Source organism: Rhinoraja longicauda, chromosome 5 (genome assembly GCF_053455715.1).
Source record: "Rhinoraja longicauda isolate Sanriku21f chromosome 5, sRhiLon1.1, whole genome shotgun sequence".
NCBI lineage: Eukaryota > Metazoa > Chordata > Chondrichthyes > Rajiformes > Arhynchobatidae > Rhinoraja > Rhinoraja longicauda.
In genome coordinates, this window is record NC_135957.1 from 59,427,954 (window position 1) to 59,450,345 (window position 22,392).

A 22,392-nucleotide genomic window follows, 5' to 3' on the forward strand; every position below is an offset into this window, starting at 1 on the left:
ATATAAGGTAATCGACCTTTAAGACATTAGCTTTATTTGTCTCTCTACATTTGCTGCTCGACCAGCTGAACATTTTGTTTCCATCTTTAACCATATGGAAAACATGTACAGAAAGGAAAATGGTGACAGTGGTTTAAAAACAGTAGCAGGGTGATATGTAAATATGTATTGTGAAAAAGAGACCTTTAAATCAAGTAGAGAACCTCTTGTAATGGAACAAATTTGTTTTTTTGGTTAACTGAATTTTTGAAAGTTTAAGGAGTATAGTCGACAAAATCAAGTTGTGCTTGTCCAGTTCTGACTTTCACAGATTAATGTAAGTGGTATTTGTCCAAATTGAAGTTCAAGCTTACCCCGGTTTTTTTTCCATCGACGAGTGTCATATCCCTTTCCATAGGTCAAGGTCAGGGTGAGCAGTAATACAAGCGCAATGATTTGTTTTGAAACCATGGTTGTAGATCAGATCTGTAGTTGGTACAAAAATATTTTACAAATATAGATAAAACAAGATGCAGAGTAATTTAAATGTATTCAGTATAATTGCAGGAATTTAGCATGAGTAGAATTGAATAGAATCAGAATCATGCAGCACAGAAACAGGCCTTTCTACACGTTGAGACTGCGTAGACCATCATTGCCCATTTACACTCATCCTATTTAATTTTATTTATATATTATTGAGATTAAAATATATAATATCATTCAAGAAAACATTTAGTTCTTTAACAAACATTTATGTCTTTACCCCACCCCCCCACTCCTTATCCTTTTACTTCCTTTCCGGGTGTGTATCCATTTCTCTTATCATCTGTTCTCTTAACCCTGTTCCCCCCTTCCCCCACCTGTCTTCTTCCAGCTATATCCCTCCCTCTAGCTTTACATTTCATTCCTGTTCTTTCCTTATAAGGCACCCTTTTGTCTTCTTTTCATCTCTAGCCTTTGTCCACTCATCTGCCAATCAAACCGTCTCTCACCACTATCCACCTACCACATGCCAAACCTTGTCCCGCCCTCACCTTTTTTTCCAGCTTTCCCTCCAATATTACTGTCAGTCTGAGGAAGTGTCCTGACCTGAGATGTTGTCCATATGTTCCCTCCACAGATGCTGCCTGACCTGCTGAATTACTCCAGCATCTGCAGTTCCTTGTGACTCCATTTATTTCTTTACATTTTGCCATAATCTGCAATATAGCTTTAGACTTTTCTAAAAAAAGTCTCCCTTTCACTCTATCACCCAGATAATATGTAAATGCTGAAAATGTATTTTACAAAAAGACTCCTGCAACCTACAGCTGAGCAGTATGGTTGTGTGTAGCATACTCTGATATCTTTTATGCAATATGCGAGAAAGCACAGTGATTGGTGCATTAATCACTACAAATGCATTCACAAATTGACCCTGTCCCTTGCCGAAGTACAGTAACACAAAATGAAACTCAAACATACCAGCATTACTTTGATTTCAGAGCCTTGCTTCAGTCCAGTTTTCCCTGGTGATTGATCTCAGCAATTATGGAGAGTGATGAAGATGTGATTTTAAAGCAGAATGCCTAGTATTTATATGTGGGAGACTTTAGTTTTGGACAACTGCTATCTTTAACTCCTCCTTTTCAAAATACAAGTGCTAATTATGAATTTTATGTTTACATGGATTTCTTACGTCAGAAGGTGAGGTCAGCCTGGTGGGTTGCTTGTGGTTAGAACTTCCTTGCCATCTTTAGGATTGGTATCTCATGCAGACAAATATGGAGCAATTTTTAACTTCTTTGGGAAACAAAAATAAAGAGCATATTTTATTCATTTAAACCTGGAAGTTGGACCAGATTAGCTTTCTCATAAAGGAATGTGATATCCTAGCGCTGACATTCATTCTTGAATGGCATGATTCCAATAGTTAGCAACTTTGCAGTGTAGCTGTATTTCCGCTGGTTGAACAAAGATGACAGGAGAGCTATCTGCAAAGAGGCAGAGTATTAAATTATTTTTAACCAGAATTTAGTTTATAAGTTTCTGCTAGTCCAAGCATGTTAACTGTAACTGTAAATTTAGCAAGAAGACATTGTAATAGCAAAATTGTTAATAATCAGAAAATTGAGGGACTAAGTCCACGACTAGAATACTTTTAAAGAAATCAATATGTAGTGCACGCTGATGTGGTAGCCTTAAATACTAATCAGGAAGGGTGTTTATGCAAGGCTTTCAATATAAAACAGGGTGTAATTAGAGATTATATATTTCCAGTTCATTCAGAATAGATTTATATTGTTGGATTATGTTAATGTTCTGGAGTAATGAGATGTTATTGTTGTGTCGCACTGTCTTCCATTTCCCATGTTTTTCAGTTCTCTGTTTTTCTTTTTTGTAATGCTGCTATTTGTGTTACATCATAATCCTTTCCAATGCAGGAATACATTTTCTGTTATAATTCCCAAGTTTTCAAAATTGCTTAATTGCATTGTAAGTTTTTTTTTCTTCTGGTAGAGAGAGGTTTGATTATAATGTTTGTAATAAATATAGCCTGTAGCATACTTACAAAAGTTGCTGTCTTTCTTATTTCTGTTCACTATTTTTCAATTCTGACTCTGGTGTAGCTTGTGTCAAGTTATGTTGCTGTTATAATGCAGACAGATATTGCATGAGAGACTTTGGCCTGACTTTGCATTCAGCAGCGAACAGACTGCACTCGCCACTAAACTTGATATTGGTATGGATTTCACCTTTTCAGGTAACAATTGCTACTGGGCACCAGCTCTAAAGAAGTCCTAAGCATCAACTAACAATGTTAACAGTACGTGAAATAGACCACGCAGCAAATCAGATTGAACTATTTATTGGACTATTTACGAGATTGATCCCAGAAATGATTGGGTTAACATATGATGAGCGTTTATCGGGCCTGTACTCACTAGAGTTTAGAAGGATGAGGGGGACCTCATTGAAACTCACTGAATAGTGAAAGTCCTGGATAGAGTAGATATGGAGAGGATGTTTCCATTAGTGGGAGAGTCTAGAACCAAAGGCCTTAGAGTAAAATGGCATACATTTGGAAAGGAGATGAGGAGGGATTTCTTTAGTCAGAGGGTGGTGAATCTGTGCTATTCATTTCCACAGAATGCTGTGGAGGCTAAAGTCATTGGATATTTTTAAGGAGGAGATTGATAAGATTCTTGATTAGTACGAGTGTCTGTGTTTATTGGGAGAGGAAGGAAAACGGGGTTGAGAGGGAAAGATAGATTGAATAGCAGAATAGACTTGATGGCTGGATGGCCTAATTCTACTCTTACATTCTACTCCTATAACATGAACTTATGAACTTATTCTCCCAAACTGAAACCAGAAAGTAAAAAGTTTAATTTTAACTAAATGTTTAACTCTTTTAAGAATTGATTGAATGATTATGATATACCACATGAAATTATGGTGCAGCTGAAGATTCAATATATATTTTTTTTAATTCTTAAATGTTATGCAACATGAGTTTTGAGATATTTAAAGGAATAACTGTAGACATAGTGCATTTTAAGGGTTGGGGGTTGTTTGAACAATATCTCTGTTACAATGCAACATTACCAACTTCCAGCTCATGCAGCCAATCGTGCAGTTTTCATTATTTTTTTAATAGTGAGAAGTGTTTGTAAATAATTTCATTAGTTCATTGATTTTTTAAACTTATTGTACACAATAGAAGTCTGAAAGAAAACACCCCATGATGGAAGATGCATTGTCATTACTTTTACTCTTAGGTATTTCAAATTATTTAACTTATTTCATCCTTTTTTTCAGTTCCATAGACTCTCATCCCACTGTAAATATTTCAAATTATATAACTTATTTCATCCTTTTTTTCAGTTCCATAGACTCTTATTCCACTGTATAAATATGTTTTGGTTCTGGGCCATCGTGATGCATTTGGAAGTGAACTCAAGTCCACTGCTTAAGGTTTGAAGGATCTGAATACTTTATAGCTGATCAACTGCTTTGAAATGTATTTAATGTTGCAAAGAAGGGGATGCAACATCCAATTTACTCACAACAAAATCTCACAAAGAGTATTGTGATAATGAATGGCACCTTAGTTTCAGTAATTTTGATGGAGGGATCTCTAGGTGTTATAAAATCATTTACGTCCACCTGAGAAATCTGATATTTCATCCAGAAGATGGCAACTCCAACGGTGTGGATACTTTCATTACTGTTCTGGTGTGATAAACTTTTTTTTAACTCAAGTATTCCACAGGTCCCACAACATTGTTGGAGTATGCAAGATCTGGCTGTACTATTTTAGAATTTTTCCAAAAGATCTCTGCACACATTGAATTCAATATTTGTAATTGGTTTGTTGACATGCATCAGGATGTGTTTTTTACTGAATGTGTCTTTCTCTCCATCTTGTTACATTTTTATTTAAACATGAAAAAAAAGTTCCAATTTTATTGAAAAGTTAAAAATGTTGTGCAATAAATATTCAAATTATTTTGATCATCCAAAAACTGAAATATTATTACATCAAAGCATGACTTTGGCATAAACATAAATAAAATCTGTTGCAAGTACATGTAGAATATGTTTGAAGGGTTGCTTTGTTTGACTATCACCCACTCACATATCTGCTCAATGGGGTCATTTTGATTTTGGGATAGTGGATTGTGGATTGTGGGCAGCACCAGATCAGTTGCTTTTAGATATGTATTCCGGTTTTCAATTCCATTACCTAAAGTCAAAATGACCCACATTGCACACAAATAGGTTTAATGTAGTTTTCAATATAAACTTTACTGGATAATGTTTTTGAAATGAGACCTCTAACTTTTCTTCAAATAACCTTTGCAGCCAACCAAACACATCCTACTGGCACAAGCATACGTTGGAAAAAGTTGTGCTCTGATCTTGCTCGAAAAATTTATAATTCCATTCCATGGATGTTGTGAGGCTGATGATTATATTTAATTATGCTTTTTAAAATATATATTTTTGATATTATTTATCATATCATATCATATCATATATATACAGCCGGAAACAGGCCTTTTCGGCCCACCAAGTCCGTGCTGCCCAGCGATCCCCGTACATTAACACTATCCTACACCCACTAGGGACAATTTTTACATTTACCCAGCCAATTAACCTACATACCTGTACGTCTTTGGCAACCAAGACAAATAATTACATTTCATACAAACTAGTTCTGTTTTATTATCTTTTTCCTTTTTATTGATTGATTTGCCATTTCATCATTTTGGATTGGTTTAGAATTGTTGGATTTTCTTCATTTTATCCGTGGTTACTCATTGATATTTTTCTGTTTTTTCTCATCAGCAATGATTTATATGGTGTACATTTTCGATTCTTGTTTGCTGCATTACTTCTAATCCTTCAACAAAATCTTCAATTTGCCAACTTGATTGAGGTTTTTGAGGGTGATTGATGAAGATAGGGTGGTGGATGGTGTGTACATGGATTTTAGTAAGGCATTTGATAAAGTCCCTCACGTACGTTGATCCATAAGATTAAGATGCATAAGAATCACTGTGACTTAGTCTATGGATTTAGAGCTGGCTTATTCATAGAAGACTGAGGGTTGTGGTGGAAGGTGGACATTCTGGCTGGATATCTGTGACCAGTGGAGTTCCGCAGGGACCTCTGCTGGGATCTCTGCTATTTGTGATATAAATAATTGAGTTGGACGTAAATGTAGGTGGGTTGGTGAGTAAGTTTGCTGACAACATCAAAATTTGAATTGAAGAAGGCTGTCAGAAGATACAATGAGAACTAGATCAGCGGCAGAAGAGGGCGGATAAATGCTGCCTGGATATGTGTAGGAAGGAACTGCAGATGCTGGTTTAAACCAAAGTTAGACACAAAATGCTGGAGCAACTCAGCGGGACAGGCAGCATCTCCGGAGAGAAGGAATGGGTGACCAGCATCTGCAGTCGGAGATATGCAGGGCAAATCTTTTTACACGTGAGTGGTGGGGGCCTGGAACACAAAAGGAGATGGTGGGGGCAGACATGATAGTGATGTTTAAGAGGCTCAATGGAAAGCTGAAGCTGAAGCTTAAGATAGGTACTTTGAAGTGCAAGGAATAGAGGAATATGGATCATGTACTGACACGAGACCGGTTTAACTTGGCATCATGTTCGGCGCAAATATTGTGGGCCGAAGGGCCCGCTCCTGTGCTGTACTGGTTTATGTTCTATGTTCTGTAAGAAAATGAGAAGTGCATTAAAGTTTTCTGAATGATTAAGGTTGCTGGACCAACTCAAATACTGTTTTACAACTATCTGCTTAGATTATATTAGCCTGGTACATCTGCCGGGATATGATACCCACAGGTATGTTTTCACTTGGGGCACTTTCCATTTGGCCCAGATTATTATTATGTTGGGCCTATCCAGCGTGTGGACGGCAATTGAGCCTGGGGTGACACAGAGAGTAAATGTTATTCCTGATGTGCCTCTGATATCCTTTAACAACCTTCAAGTTTGTGGCCTGTGAACATTGTCATCAACTTTAGTAGGTTTTGAATGTCAGACATTCAGTTATTGACTTTGATTAATTCAATCACCAGGACCTTCTGAGATCTATCTTATGATGATAAGGGAAACGAAGGAGCTAGTGGCGTGGACCCTAGTAAACATTTTTGTATTAGCTGCAGATGAGATATTAGATTGGAGGAAATTAATTGGAAGAGAGCATAAATAAAGTCAAGTCTATGGTTCCAGTTGTTGCTCTGAGCTGTAGATACAAGATCATAGAATTATTGCTCTAATGTTTCTGTTTCTCTAATGGATGATCTTTTCTATTTATTCATTGGTAATTAAGGTAATCATATAATGTTCATCCAATTTCAAGGTTTCAAGGTCAGTTTATTGTCACATGTACCAATTAAGGTACAGTGAAATTTGAGTTACCATTCAGCCATAATACGTGAAAAGCAACGAGGCACACAACCACATAAAAGTTAACATAAACATCCATCACAGTGGATTCCACATTCCTCACTGTGATGAAAGGGAATAAAGTCCGAACTTCTTCCTCTTTGTTCTCCCGCGGTCGGGGCAGTCAAACCATCCACATTCGGGGCGATCAAAGCCCCCGCAGCCGATGATCAAAGCCCCCGTCGGGGTGATCGAAATTCCCGCGTCGGGGCAGTTGAAACTCTCTCCGTGGCAATGGAGCTCCTGAGTCGGTCTCTTCTTACCAAAGACCGCGGGCTTTACGATGTTAAAGTCCACAGGTTCCACGGTTGGAGCTTTGATCCCCGGCAAAGGGATCGCAAGCTCCGCGATGTTAAAGTCCCGCAGACTCCCACGGCTTGGAGCGCCCGTTGGTCTCCAGAAAAGGCGGCCAACTCCACGATGTTAGGCCGCAGTGGGGATGGAGATACGAGATGGAAAAAAATTGCATCTCCGTCAAGGTAAGAGACCCCCCCCCACCCCACATAAAACAAACCAAGGAACATTAAAACATACTTTTTAACACAGACTAAAAGTAACAGAAAGAAGAAAGGACAGTCAGACTGTTGGCGAGGCAGTCACTGCATCTGAACCAAGTAATAAGCTTAGGAAATTCAACATATTCAATAATCAATCATGTTACCATAGGACTGGGATCATGTTTAAGGATGAACCTGGTAAGGATGGCTGATCTATCCTGATGAACGATAGTCAACTATTTGTATTCTTATACCAATATGGTAACTTCTTGGTCACCATTACTCACTCCAGCTCTTTATTACAGCTTTATTGAATTATTTGAAATTAATATCTCCAATAGCATCATCAGATTAGTAGGTCATGCCCATAGTCCAGGTCAGTAGACGATATGTCTGTAATTTAACTACCAATCTATGTACCATGGCAGTTGGCGTTTAATCCGAGCAAGAGTCAGGTGTTGCACTTTGGTAGGTTGAATGTAAGGAGGAAATACACGGTTAATGGTGGGACCCTTAGCACCATTGATGTTTCGTGGGATGTTGGGGCCCAAGTCCATAGCCCCTTAACGGTAGAATACAAGTAAATAAAAATATTAAAGAAGACGTATGGGATGCTTGCCTATATCGGTTCTTCCCCATTGAGGATAAAAATGTGGAAGTCATGCTGCAACTTTATAAAACTTTGGATAGGTTGTATTTGAAGTACTGTGTGCAGTTCTGGTCAACAAAGGAAGGATGTGGAGGTTTTGCAAAGAATGCAGAAGTAGTTTACAGAGATTCTGCCTGGATTATTGAGACGTAAGAAGAGATTGGACCAACTTGGATTGCTTCCTCTGGACTATACGAGGTTGAGGGGAGACCTTATCTATCTCAATATTACTGAAAGTCATCTTGTATATTTGTTCGTTTGTACGTGTCCATATATATTTGATTGCATTTTTTTCTTTTCCCGAAATACAGCCAAAATGGTACACGATAGCGCAACAATTTTAGGACCTCCTTACTCACTATTGTTCTGCGGTTCAAATGGCTGTTATATTTTTTAAGTTATTCACTTTTTAAACTTTAAAAATCACTTTTTAAACTTAAATAAATCCCTTTTCCACTTGCCCTGCCTGTCGCGCCGGTGCAGTACTACCTCCGTGTTCGACATCACAATGGGAACCCAACGGGTCCGCGCCTGCGCAGTTGGGGCCCTTTGATCTAATACAGATGCTCCCCGACCTACGATGCTTCGACTTACGATATTTCACCTTTGCGATGGTGCAAATGGCAGTGACCGGGGGGGGGGGGAGGGAAGGAAGGAGGGGGGATAAGGAGGGGGGATGGAGTGGGTGAGACAATAGACAATAGGTGCCGGAGGAGACCATTCGGCCCTTCGAGCCAGCACCGCCATTCAATGTGATCATGGCTGATCATTTTCAATCAGTACCCCGTTCCTGCCTTCTCCCCGTACCCCCTACTCTGCTATCCTTAAGAGCTCGATCTAGCTCTCTCTCTTGAATGCATTCAGAGAATTGGCCTCCACTGCCTTCTGAGGCAGAGAATTCCACAGATAGTGGAGGGGGGGGGGGGGTTGTGGGGGAGGGGAGGGTGCCAATGCAGGAGAGGTTTGGGCCCAAGGGGTTCACCCTTTTCTAGTAGAAGTATAAAATTAGGAGAGGCATTGATAGGGTAGACAGTCAGAACCTGTATCCCAGAGCGGAAATATCAAATACAAAGGGCTTAGCTTTAAGGTCAGAGAGCGGATGTTTTAAGATGTGTGTTGAAATTATTTTACACAGAGGGTGGTAGATGCCTGGAATGTGCTGGCAAGAGTGGTGGTGGAAGCAGATACAATAGTGGTGTTTAAGGGGCTTTTGAATAGGCAGGGAATGGAGGGATGTGGATCATAATTTGGCATCATGTTCAGCAAAGGGAATGTGGGCTGAAGGGCCTGTTTCTGTGCTGTACTGTTGTATGTTTTATGTTTTTAATGACCTGTAGTGGACGTTTAAAGGGATGTTTAAAACTGTAGACATCTCGCAATGAGGAGACTTTATGGGTTGTAGCTCAAGGTCAGAATGGGAATTTGAGAAAGCTTTTGAATGTCGGAAGTGTAGTGCCAAGGGAGAAGGGGGGGGCAATGTATCACAAAACGTTATAAATGTGCAGGCTGGAAATTTCCTACTAATAATTGGATCCAGGTGGGAGAATGCAGTACATTGTAAACTAGAAAATGAAGAGTGGAAGAGCCTTGTTTGGTAGTAAGGAGATTGGAAATGTGAATTGAAAATGTTCTTGTGTAGCAGAGGTCTGGAAATGCATTATTAGGGTGTGAGAGCAATGGAGAAATAATTCATAATTTAACCAAAATGGATATAATTATGTCATTTCAGTGGCAAGTGTGGAATGAATTTTCCTTAAAAGTGTGCAGTAAATTCTCTTGCTGCTGGATTGGATGTGGCATTTAAATCTGAAGATTGGTTTGCTCTTACTATGGCAGCCTTTGTTAGAACAGTGGATGAATTTGACCAAGCAAATAAAGGAATTTTGTGTTGTTTTAGGAGGTCATGCTAGATTGGTGAATTTAAATCTAGTTTACTTGATTAGTAAATTGTATTAAAAAAATACATGTAGCGCTCTTTGAGTGTGTATTGAGTGTTCCATTTCTTGCCCTGCCAAATTTCTCAACTTGAATTTGCCTTTAGATTGCACTACAATCTTTGCATGTTTCTACTGTTTTGCATTTGTTATTGTATTTAATGCTGTATCTAGCTATATCTGGCATACAGTGTGGAAACAGGCCCTTCGGCCCAACTTGCCCACATCGACCAACATGTCCCATTTACACTAGTCCCACCTCCCTGCGTTTGGCGCATATCCCTCTAAACCTGTCCCATCCATGTACCTGTCCAAATGTTTCTTAAATGTTGCGATACTACCTGCCTCAACTACCTCCTCTGGCAGCTCGTTCCATACACCCACCACCCTCTGTAAGATAAAGTTACTCCTCAGGTCCCTCTTAAATCTTTCCCCCCTCACCTTAAACCTTTGTCCTCTGGCTCTTGATTCCTTGTATTATACCTTGTATTCTACAAGGCTTAATGTGACCAAGGAATTTCATTGCGCCCTGGTGTATATGATAATAAACTAATCTGATCTGTTAAAGTATTTAGCAGTTACTTGTAATGAATGCCTGGAAAATAATTTTGAATAATTAACCTGATTATTTATGATACTGCTTAATTGACTCGCTTCACTTTAAAAGATTATAGTTACATAAAATATACTTTGTAATCTTTTAATTATAATTTTCACCATATAGTTACAAGTTGTATACAATTTGTGTATTTCTTTGATGGTAATAATCGATGTTAAACCTTCATCATCGTGTGAAGGCTAAACCAAAAGCACAAATCAAGTTCACGGTCACCAAGGTAGCAGCTAAACCTCCGTCATGAACCTAGAATATCGATTGAGAGAATCAAATCAATCAAGGCAATTGAGAAAGCTCCAACTAAACTGGAATCTTGCTTTCAGTCAGAGCAGAAGTCAATTCATTCATATCCGATAGAATACCGGTTATGTCATTATTTCAATATGTTCACTTAGGTAGCTCATATCTGATGCTGCATCTGTGAAGCTGAAATAAATCTGGTATTTAAAAGGTTATAGCAAAAAAAAGATTGTTAAAACTGTAAGCTGATTCATTGATGCCCGATGTGACTCCAGTCCAGCAATAACATGGCATAGACATGCCTTTGAAATAGTAAACACAATAATTTTAAAACCAAAGATTGAACGACAGAATAATTAAGATTTACATCCAAATATGTCATGTGTGCATTGGTTGTAAAAGAGTAGATTAATCCCATCTTTAATCGAAGGTATCACAAAATGCTGGAGTAACTCAGTAGGTCAGGCAGCATCTCTGGAGAGAAGGAATGGCTGACGTTCCGGGTCGAGACCCTTCTTCAGATCCCATCTTTAATACTCAGTCTCGTAGCCTTGCAGCTCTTAGCTCTAGTTCATCCCTAGGTTATGACAGGGTTTCATTCCTGGAACTGTTCGCAATCTGAACAGTCCATGAGTCAGAATCCAACTGCCTGGCAATATATTTAAATTAAAACATAGGGCAACCAAGGTTGTTTAACTCAACCATTCAGATTTCTCTGCAAGATGCAATGATATTGCTGTGAACAGAGTTCCCACACAGCAGAAAATGCTTGCAACCCCCACGACAGCCAGAAAATCCATCTCACTGATCTCCCAAGCACTCGATTGTATGTATGGGCTGTACAAATATTGGTTGTTTATAACTTGGGGCGACTCTTCAATGAATCTTGTTTCTGGAAAAAGGTCTTGTGGACAGATGAGACGAAGATTAACTTATCTCAGAGTGATGGCAAGAGCAAAGTTTGGAGGAGAGAAGGAACTGCCCAAGATCCAAAGCATACCACCTCATATGTGAAACACGGTGGTGGGGGTGTTATGTGGCCTGGACATATATGGCTGTTGAAGGTACTGGCTCACTTATCTTCATTGATGATACAACTGCTGATGGTAGTAGCATAATGAATTCCGAAGTGTATAGACACATCCTATCTGCTCAAGTTCAAACAAATGCCGCAAAACTCATTGGCCGGCGGTTCATTCTACAGCAAGACAATGATCCCAAACATACTACTAAAGCAACAAAAGAGTTTTTCAAAGCTAAAAATTGTCAATTCTTGAGTGGCCAAGTCAATCACCTGATCTGAACCCAATTGAGCATGCCTTTTATATGATGAAGAGAAAACTGAAGGGGACTAGTCCCCAAAATAAGCATAAGCTAAAGATGGCTGCAATACAGACCTTGCAGAGCATCACCAGAGAAGATACTCAGCAATTGGTGATGTCCATGAATCGCAGACTTCAAACAGTCATTGCATGCAAAAGGTATGCAACAAAATACTAAACATGACTACTTTCATTTACATGACATTGCTGTGTCCCAAACATTCTGGTGCCCTGAAATGGGGGGGACTATGTATAAACACTGCTGTAATTTCTACATTGTGAAACCAAAATGTATAAAAATGGCCTTTAATAAAATCTGGGATTGTGCACTTTAACCACATGTGATTTTTTTTTCTCTGTTACAAATCTCAAATTGTGGAGTACCGAGGCAAATAAATAAATCATGGATGGGTCTTTGTCCCAAACATTATGGAGGGCACTGTATAACAATGAATAAAGTAATTAACCACCACCAAGCAAATTATGTATCCAATTAGCTGGCTCTCCCTGGATTCCATGTGATCTAATCTACCAGAGCATCTTACCATGCGGAGCCTTATCAAATGCCTTGCTGAAGTTCACATAGACTATGTTTATCGCATTGGTCTCATTCATCTTTTTAGTTACTTAAAAAAAATCTCTCTCAAACCACTGAGGCATGATATCCTACGTACAAAATGGTGCTCGCTATCCCTAAACAACCCCAATCTTTCCAAAGCATTTATATCCCTCAGAATCCCTTCCTGTAATTTACCTCCCATAGTTGTGAGGCTTATTTCTCTATGGTTCCTAGGTTTTCTTGAATAAAAAGACAGCATTAGCCACACCCTCCACTTCTCTTCATAGCTAATGATGATGTATATATCTTAGCTTGTGCACTGCAATTTCTTCTCTAGTCTCCCAGAGTACAGAAAATTGTGTTTTAATAAAGTAAAACGCCACAGACAATGATAAATGAAGCGAATCTTGGCTTAGTCAACTAGAAATAAAAGATTGAAATGAATGTTTGCAAATAGTGCAAATTAATTTGTATCATGCATAAAAAAATGTGAAGTAGGTAAGGTTGACAAAAATCTAAAAGAAATTGAAATTATAGCAGAAAATTATGTTAATACGCAGTAAGCATGTGAGAGTTTGTAAAAAAGAATGTTCTAGCATTTTTATTTGTTCTTACAGGTCCCAAAATGTTCTAACATTTCCCCAACCATGTCAAAGAAGAAATGCATTATCTATATCTACTGTTTTGGTCACTCAAAATAAGTTTTAGAATGCTGTCAAAATCCCTCAAAGCAAATACCGTATTCATTAAATGAGAATGGTAAGCCAACAACAATTCCAGAGGGAGAAGGTATGTTTGCAAAGTAAGAAATAACCTGATTTCTCCAGAATAAAGCAATGGAGGCAGACCAGAGACCACTCGATATTATCCATTTATCCACAAGGACACCTGCAAGATTAAAAAAAAAGAGTTAGCTATGGAAGACTAGTTGAAATATCATATCCTGTTCCTTTCGGAGTGATTAGATATTATTGTTTTTATTTATTATTCTGTGGTACTGATTCCGTTGCTAGAAAGTTTAATAAAAAGAAAACTGCTTTTTTAATATTAAAATATGGTTTTTTTCATATGTAAGAGTTAACAAAACACAAGCCAACGAATAGATGTATAATGTGATTTTCTTTTGTGAATAATACTTCAAATGTGCTGCAATTTCCCATTTATTGAATGGACGAATGATCAATGATAGGCAGGTATAGATTATTGATACACACACATGAAAAATAAAATACTTTCATTCACCTAGTCTTTCCACCCATGGTATTACCATCTTGTAATCCAATCCTCTCTGCTTTACTTATATGAATATTGTCTATATTGCAATCATTCTGCTATGACTCTTGGAGGGTTGATTGTGGGGTTTGTGCTTTGAATATCAGGATAAAGATGTTCAGATGAACTTGTGCAGGGGTTATTAGAAATGTATTGCAAAATAATAGCTTTGTTGTAAAGTGTAAGTTGTATTGAACATTGAGATAGGACTCGGAAAATGACATTACAATTCATCCAATTAGGAATAATATCTCCAATAAAATTTCTATTCGTATTAATTTTGCAATCATGCATAAGATGATAATGTTGTTTCATTTACACGGTTCCTTTTAGCTTCACTTCTCAATTCAGAAAAGTACATTTGGCAGGCCCGAAGTAGAAGAGCTTTAAATTCCTAACAGTTTTTATTTAGACTTTGATTTGTGAAAGTTGGACAAATTATGAAGTTTGATAAAGTAGTAATGGTAATGTCTTGTTTATCCTAAACTTTTTTGTCTATTCCATATTCTATTTCTGATCTGATTTCCCATGGAACTGGCAATTGGCAAATACAGCACTCGTATAATATAATCCAGCATAGAATTGTTGCAGATAGAGGAACTGATTCATTTAAAATACATTTTAGATGATTTTTACATTGTAGGGCATGTCCAATAATCTTAAGTATGCAGCAAGAAACTTAATAAATGAATAAAATAATGAAATATCAAAAGTTACAGACCAAAATAATACTGAAAGGGACCTGAAACGGCTAATCAAATGGCTTTGATACTAAAATTAAAGAACACAATAGGTTACCTTCATTTGCAAGAAATTCAGAAACAATATTTTGTCAGACTGAATTGGTTTATTATGTTTATTTGTAAATGAATTTTTATTGATAATTGTGCTAAAAATCTATAACTTCAGGTTCAACACTCCAATAAAGATCTATGCTGATTTTTCTGGGTACAAGCTGATTATTTATTACTATCGAGTTGGTAAGAAAAATAATAAGTTACATCTTACTCAAGATCTGTGAACTTAAAAGCTTGTGAAATCAAGGAGTAATTTGAACATCTTCCTGATGCTCATTTGAGTTTGCTTGTACGGGTAGTCCTTTGGTGAGGTAGGGATTCTGTTCCTGAGCACTGTTCATAAGCAGATTTCTCCATGTCATAAATGTCTGTTTTTAGCAACCTGTATTGTATCACGGTACGTATGCCTGTTGTACTTCTTTCATTTCATCAAAACATTCACCCGAACAGTACCCATCATTAAACTGATGCTCTATCCTGTCATTAATGAATATCACAACACATTTTATTTTTACTGGCGAGAAAAGTGCTTTGGAAAAGGCAGATTTTTGTAAGTCAGGTCATTTATGATCCAAGAAGCCTGTTTTACAAAATTTAACTTGGACAAGTTCAGACTGTAATACAATTAATTAAAATGTTGAAACTTATAAATATGAGACAAACTTTTGCACTTTAGAATAAAATTGGCCAATAAACATTTGGATCTGGTGAATCTTTATCACAAATTAAGTAAGAGACTTCTGAAGGTGTTAGTATGATTTGAAATTTATTTTCTTTGTGTTAAGGGGCATTATTTCAATTTTGTTTTCTTTTTGTGTTTGCATTTGACTGAACAGAAAGGGTATGTTATGAATTGAATAATGGAACCATTGTATTATTCAGGATGTTTATTTTTTTTACAGAAATAATGGTAACACACTAACATACAGCATAATTTAATTGCCAACATTCTTAGAATTTCAACTATTAAACTTTAAAAAATGGACATGCAAATAATTTGTAGATGGATCACAATGAGGAAGCTTTTGAGATTGCATTTTGAGGCTGTAGTGGTGTTGTAACTAACACTTGTGCAAATAAATTGTGTTATGTACCAACACTAAATTTCGACTGTGATCCCAGAACCAACAGGCCATTGGGTTTGTCCTGATTTCTCCTGAAAGCTGACATTAAACTTACCAATATACATCATTTCATTTCACAGATGCTGCCGATGTTATGTAATTACTGTCCAAAACGATTTCATACATCCAGAAACATGTGTTGTGTAATGATGTAATTTGCAAAGATGGTAACAAAATTAGTCTGTTGTCATCCAGCCATGTTGAATTGTGAAAATGTGACCAGTATGAGAAAATTAAATAAAAACTCATTGAAATAACATGCAGGCATATAATTTCTGACACTTTCTTTCTCAAACAATCATTCTTTTTATCTTCATGACCTGTACATATAGAATAGGAATACATTATCATATTTTCAGCAAATATATTATTTTGCTCTGTATGGATGTTTAGTTTCCTTGAATTCATGACATTCCTTTAAAAATACTGTAATGATTTCTTGGTCTGCCATTCTTTGGGTATTTATGTCACTTTTGTAAATTACCCTACAATGTCATCTGACTGTGTCAGATTTAGACTCACAACTCTGTCTCGTAAAACTGACATACATCATGATGGTGTAATTAACAATCCAGTAAAAGACGAATGCATATATTCAGAAGAATATAAGCCATTGGACTTTTCTGCTGGTAACTTTACATATATTTTGTCACCTTCCTCTAAATGTAAGATCGCAGTTCCTGAGGCATGATCAACATATTGTGGTGTATATTCATCATATGTGTACATTACAGGTTCACTGTTTTTATATAAACCAATCCAAACATTTGCTTCCTTGACATGTACATGATAAAAAAATTGGTAGATGCCTGTTATTTCACATGTAAAAATTCCACTTGATGAATCATAGTTACTATTTGCATTGGTCAGTATTTTGTCAAAGACTATTGGTTTTCCTGTTGAACGGTAAGGCTGAGAAAGAATGGCAGTAAATGCTGGAACAGGACTCACTACATCACCTGAGGTGATATAACCATTATAACCTTTGTACTTCCCTGTGTGCACAATAATTTCTCCTGGTGGACCTGCTGGGCCAGGGTGTCCTGGAGGACCTGGTGGCCCACCTGGTCCTTTTGGTCCAGGTGGACCTTTTGGCCCCATAATGACTTTTCCATTAAATTTACCTGGGGGGCCTGATGGACCTGCTGTCCCTGGAACCCCTGGATCTCCTTTTACTCCAGGGTGCCCTGGAGAACCTGGAAGCCCAGATGTGCCTTTTGAGCCAGGCGTCCCAGGATGTCCTTTCTTTCCAGGTTCACCTGGATGTCCTTGTGGTCCTTGAGGACCTGCATTACCTGGACTACCTGAGTTTCCACGTGGCCCATTAAGTCCCTTATTTCCATTTTTACCAGCTGGGCCTGGTAGTCCTTTATGACCATCTGAACCTGGCTTTCCTGGGGCCCCTGGTGACCCTTGCTGACCAGTTGATCCTAGCTCACCTTTTGAGCCCGTCTGCCCTTTTGGACCCATTATTCCCGGATGACCTTTTTCTCCTGGTACACCAACTATACCTGGTGGACCTTTTGGGCCTTTATTTCCTGCGGGCCCTGTTGGTCCTGCCAGACCACGTCGCCCAGGTTCGCCAGGTGATCCACTCTTTCCTTTCTCTCCTGGTTTTCCAGTTTCACCAGGAGAACCTGGGTGTCCTTTAAGCCCTGGGAGACCTGGTTTTCCTAAGCCTGGCAATCCTGGTGCACCCTGTAAGCCTTGCAGGCCAGGATGGCCCTTCTTCCCTTGAATACCCGGAGGTCCCCTTCCTCCAGGTTTTCCAATCCCTTGATTTCCAGGTGGTCCTGCTGGGCCACCTCGGCCTTGTTTACCTGGCTCTCCTGGTAATCCTGATGATCCCTTTTCACCTTTGTGACCTGGTTCTCCTTTTGGGCCTGGGGATCCTGGATGTCCTTTACCTACTGGTCCATGTGGACCTGGTGGACCATATGGTCCAGGAGGACCTTTATCACCTGGTCGCCCTGGACTCCCAACACCCTTATCCCCTTTAGGCCCAGGTTGACCTGAGTATCCTGGGTTCCCTTTTGTTCCAGGAAATCCAAGGGTTCCTGGTTGACCTGGTTCTCCTTTTGCTCCTGGTTTACCAATGACAGATAACCCAGATGGTCCAGGAGGTCCACTGGGTCCTGGAGGCCCTCTTGATGCTTGCTTCCCTGGGGATCCTACATCTCCTTTTCGTCCAGGAGTTCCTGGCACACCTGGCCTTCCTGTTTCTCCTGGACGGCCTGGTTTTCCAACTGCTGATAATCCTTGTGGACCTGGTGGTCCAGGTTTACCAGGATGCCCTGGCAACCCAAATCCTGGCTTTCCTGGGTATCCTGGTGGACCATGTGGCCCAGGTGGGCCAGGTGGTCCTGGCTCCCCATTTCGTTCTTCTGTTAAAAAGAAATAAAGGTCTCTCAGATTTGGATGATTAAACACTTTTACTGTGTCTATAAATTGTATGCCACTAGATTCCATGCGTTTGTATGAACTAGATTCCATGCGTTGTATGAACTAGATTCCATGCGTTTCTGTACATGCCTACATGTACCATGTGAAGCACAACAATCTATCTTTACTGCAGAAGTACACTTGAGTTTAATGTGGATGAATAAAAGATGATTGGAAGTATGTGATAGTGAGAAGATGAGCTGATCTTGTGAAATTAACAGTTTTGTATTATTTATTACAGTGGAGACAATTATTAAAAAGATTGAACAGGCCTTTGTTTTGTTACTGGCAATGCATGGTTCACCAATAAATACTTTGACATCTTTTGAATAAGTTATACATTTTAAAGTAATACTGCAAACTCTTTGGTATAGAGGTATTGAATAATAACATTGTCTTTGGTTGACTTATAAATAAAGCATGTATCTTGGTTATTATGTTGATTTTTAGATTTATTTTAATCAAGTGAGTTTATCATAGTAGGGGACGGGGTAGGCTAAAGTATATCTCATAAATTCGTTTTTGTAAGTTAACAAGTATTAAGAAAGTAAAAATGTTAAATGATTTATTTTGGGCCATTTGATTGGGCACATATTCTGTATTTAGAATCTAGGGTGAGAGAGTTTCCCAGTGATAATCTCCACTAAAACTATTCCCAGGATTCTGTGGGTTTGCAGGCGGATATTCTGTCTATGACATTCATCCGGTGAAAGGCTATGATTTGATTTACTTAGTTTCCAACCAAGTTTGTGGTCTTTCTTTCAAGTGTGTACCTCACTCAGGAATTGAAAAGATATGTACATAAAAATATATACTTCCTTTTTATGATAGGCAAAGCCACTCTGACCACTTCCTAGTGGCCTCTTCCAAACAATCTGTTCATCTGCATTTTCTCCTGTTGGACGAAAAAAAATGTCTTCCCAGTGCCTTGGCCTCAACCTCTTTTGCCTGCTCTCACCTTTCTCCTTGCAAGCTGTATATAAGATCAGTATTAAAAACATTTTAAAATGTTTCACAAACACTTTCTTTGACTCTACTTATATTTTACGATCTTTTTTCCCCTTGTATTTCAGGTTTATAGAAACATAGAAAATAGGTGCAGGAGGAGGCCGTTCGGCCCTTCGAGCCAGCACCGCCATTCATTGTGATCATGGCTGATCGTCCCCAATCAATAACCCGTGCCTGCCTTCTCCCCATATCCCTTGATTCCACTAGTCCCTCGAGCTCTATTTAACTCTCTCTTAAATCCATCCAGTGATATGGCTTCCACTGCCCTCTGTGGCAGAGAATTCCACAAATTGACAACTCTCTGGGTGAAATAGTTTCTTCTCACCTCAGTTTTAAATGGCCTCCCCTTTATTCTAAGACTGTGTGTGGCCCCTGGTTCTGGACTTGCCCAACATTGGGAAAAAATTTCCTGCATCTAGCTTGTCCAGTCCTTTTATAATTGTATATGTTTCTATAAGATCCCCTCTCATCCTTCTAAGCTCCAGGGAATACAAGCCTAGTCTTTTCAATCTTTCCTCATATGACAGTCCCACCATCCCAGGGATCAATCTCGTGAACCTACGCTGCACTGCCTCAATTATAAGGATGTCCTTCCTCAAATCAGGAGACCAAAACAGTACACAATACTCCAGATGTAGTCTCACCATAGAAACATAGAAAATAGGTGCAGGAGTAGGCCATTCGGCCCTTCGAGCCTGCACCGCCATTCAATATGACCATGGCTGATCATCCAGCTCAGTAACCTGTACCTGCCTTCTCTCCATACCCCCTGATCCCTTTAGCCACAAGGGCACATCTAACTCCCTCTTAAATCTAGCCAATGAACTGGCCTCAACTACCTTCTGTGGCAGAGAATTCCACAGACTCACCACTCTCTGTGTGAAGAAATGTTTTCTCATCTCGGTCCTAAAAGACTTCCCCCTTATCCTTAAGCTGTGACCCCTGGTTCTGGACTTCCCCATGGCCCCATACAACTGCATTTATATTATATGTAATTGTACTTGTAAATGATAATTACAGTTTTATACCCCTATTCCCATTCTTGGGGGAAGACTAATATTTGAAAAAGATATAGAAACAAGGAATTGCAGATGCTGGTTTACAAAAAAGACACAAAGTGCTGGAGTAACTCAGCGGCTCAAAATCTCTGGACAACATGGACAGGTAAAGAAGGTCCAATTCTGAACGTCACCAATCCACGTTCTCCACAGGGCGGCACGATGGCGCAGCATTAGACTTACTGCCTTACAGCGCTTGCAGCGCCAGAGACCCGGATTTAATCCGGACTATGGGTGCTATCTGTACGGAGTTTGTATGTTCCCCCCATGACCGTGTGGGTTTTCTCCGAGATCTTCGGTTTCCTCTCACGCTCCAAAGAAGTACATATTTGTAGGTTAATTGGCTTAGGTGTTTTTTCTTGGTATAAGTGTAAATTGTCCATAGTATGTGTCAGTATGAGCATGCTCATCCATTTATTTATTTATCTATCTATCTATCTGTCTATCTGTTTATTTATCTATTTATTTGTTTATTTATAATGCGTGATCTCTTGCTCTCTTGCTATCCACTTTGCTGCTGTAACATTATAAATTTCCCCGGTGTGGGACGAATAAAAGAATATGTAATATATATATATATATACATATTTAGAATAGTGTTAATGTGCGGGGATTGCTGGTCTGCGCGGACTTGGTGGGCTGAAGGGCCTGTTTCCGCGCTGTATCTCTAAACTAAACTAACCTAAGAAGTAGATATTTAATTTATTTAAACAGTTAGCAAAAGGAGAATGCACAATGGATACTCAACTCATATGATCGTAATAATGCATTAAAAAAACTCCTCTGTTCTTTGTACAATTTTGAATCTATTACCTGAGGAAGAAGACGAAGTGGTGGAAGAATCAGATTCATTGTTCTCTTCATTGTCTTCTGTATCGTGGTCATCAGATTCATCACCTATTTTGGGAAAGAATCAAAAATGCTTTTTTTGTGTGAATCAAAATGCAAATATCGCTCACAAATATTGCTATTTCTTCCTGGATCGTTACTTTAAAGAAAATAATTACAGGCTCAGTTGCTCCAAGATAAACTCAACAGGTTGGTTAATACAAAAAGTTGTGGCAGCACTTTGCAAAAGCAGGTGAACAGGGTTTGATCTTGGTCTTATCAGTGATAATGTGTAAAAGCAAAGTACTGCGGATGGTAGTTTATACCAAAGATAGACACAAAGTGCTGGAGTAACTAAGCGGGTCAGGCAGCATCTCTGGATAAAAAGGATTGGTAAAAGGATCGGGACTCGTATTCCGACTTCGTGTCTATCTTATCAGTGATCAATTTTGTTCACAAGCACAAGGCCTTCAAGACCAGGAGCTACGAGATATAATTGATGGAATATAATGTGAAAAATATGTGAAGCCATCCATTTTAACAGATTTTTTTTTTAGTATTTTGCAAATTGTGAGAGATTAAAAGATGTTGATGTTCAGTGGGAGCTGGATGTCGTACTGTGAACCACTGAGGGTTAACAAGCAGGTACAGCAAGTAATTAGGAAGGGAGATGGTATGATGGTCTTGACTGCAAGAGGGTTTGATTAATAGAATTGAGTCATCTGCTTTCAATTATACAAAACCCTGGTGAAAGTGCATCTGCATGTGTAGCTCTTATCTCCTGACTTTAGGATTGATGTATTAGAAACACAAAAGGTTAAGTAAATGTTCACTAGATTGATTCTTGGGATTGCAGTTTTTTATGTATGATGATAAACAATGCATATGACGTCTGTTGCTTCCATGAGTTTTGAAAAAAAAACAAGAGGTGATGTTACTGAAATGTACAAAATTCTTAGGAGAGTTGAAAGCGGTGATATGGAGTTAATATGGCTGGAGTGTCTAGAACCAGGGTCATGTCACAAAATGTTTGCTATGTCGGGCTGTGAAGTGGACATTTCTTCACAAAGGGGGTGGTGATTGTTTGGAATTCTTTACCCAGGAGGTA

At 38.7% G+C, this 22,392-nt stretch overlaps 2 protein-coding genes across 2 annotated transcripts in view; one reads left to right on the top strand and one right to left on the bottom strand.

The window, feature by feature from the left end:
- The window catches only part of nt5dc1 (5'-nucleotidase domain containing 1), a 434,656-nt gene that overhangs the window by 65,067 nt on the left and 347,197 nt on the right, over positions 1-22,392 (top strand). The gene's annotated exons all lie outside the window — the stretch shown is intronic.
- Positions 1-22,392, bottom strand: part of LOC144593816 (uncharacterized) — a 73,388-nt gene that overhangs the window by 12,060 nt on the left and 38,936 nt on the right. The window contains exons 9-10 of the mRNA XM_078399935.1: positions 21,270-21,353; positions 16,509-18,332 (exon numbers count right to left, since the gene is read on the bottom strand). Coding sequence (XP_078256061.1) covers positions 16,509-18,332; positions 21,270-21,353 — 1,908 coding nt within the window. The remainder of the gene's footprint in view (positions 1-16,508; positions 18,333-21,269; positions 21,354-22,392) is intronic.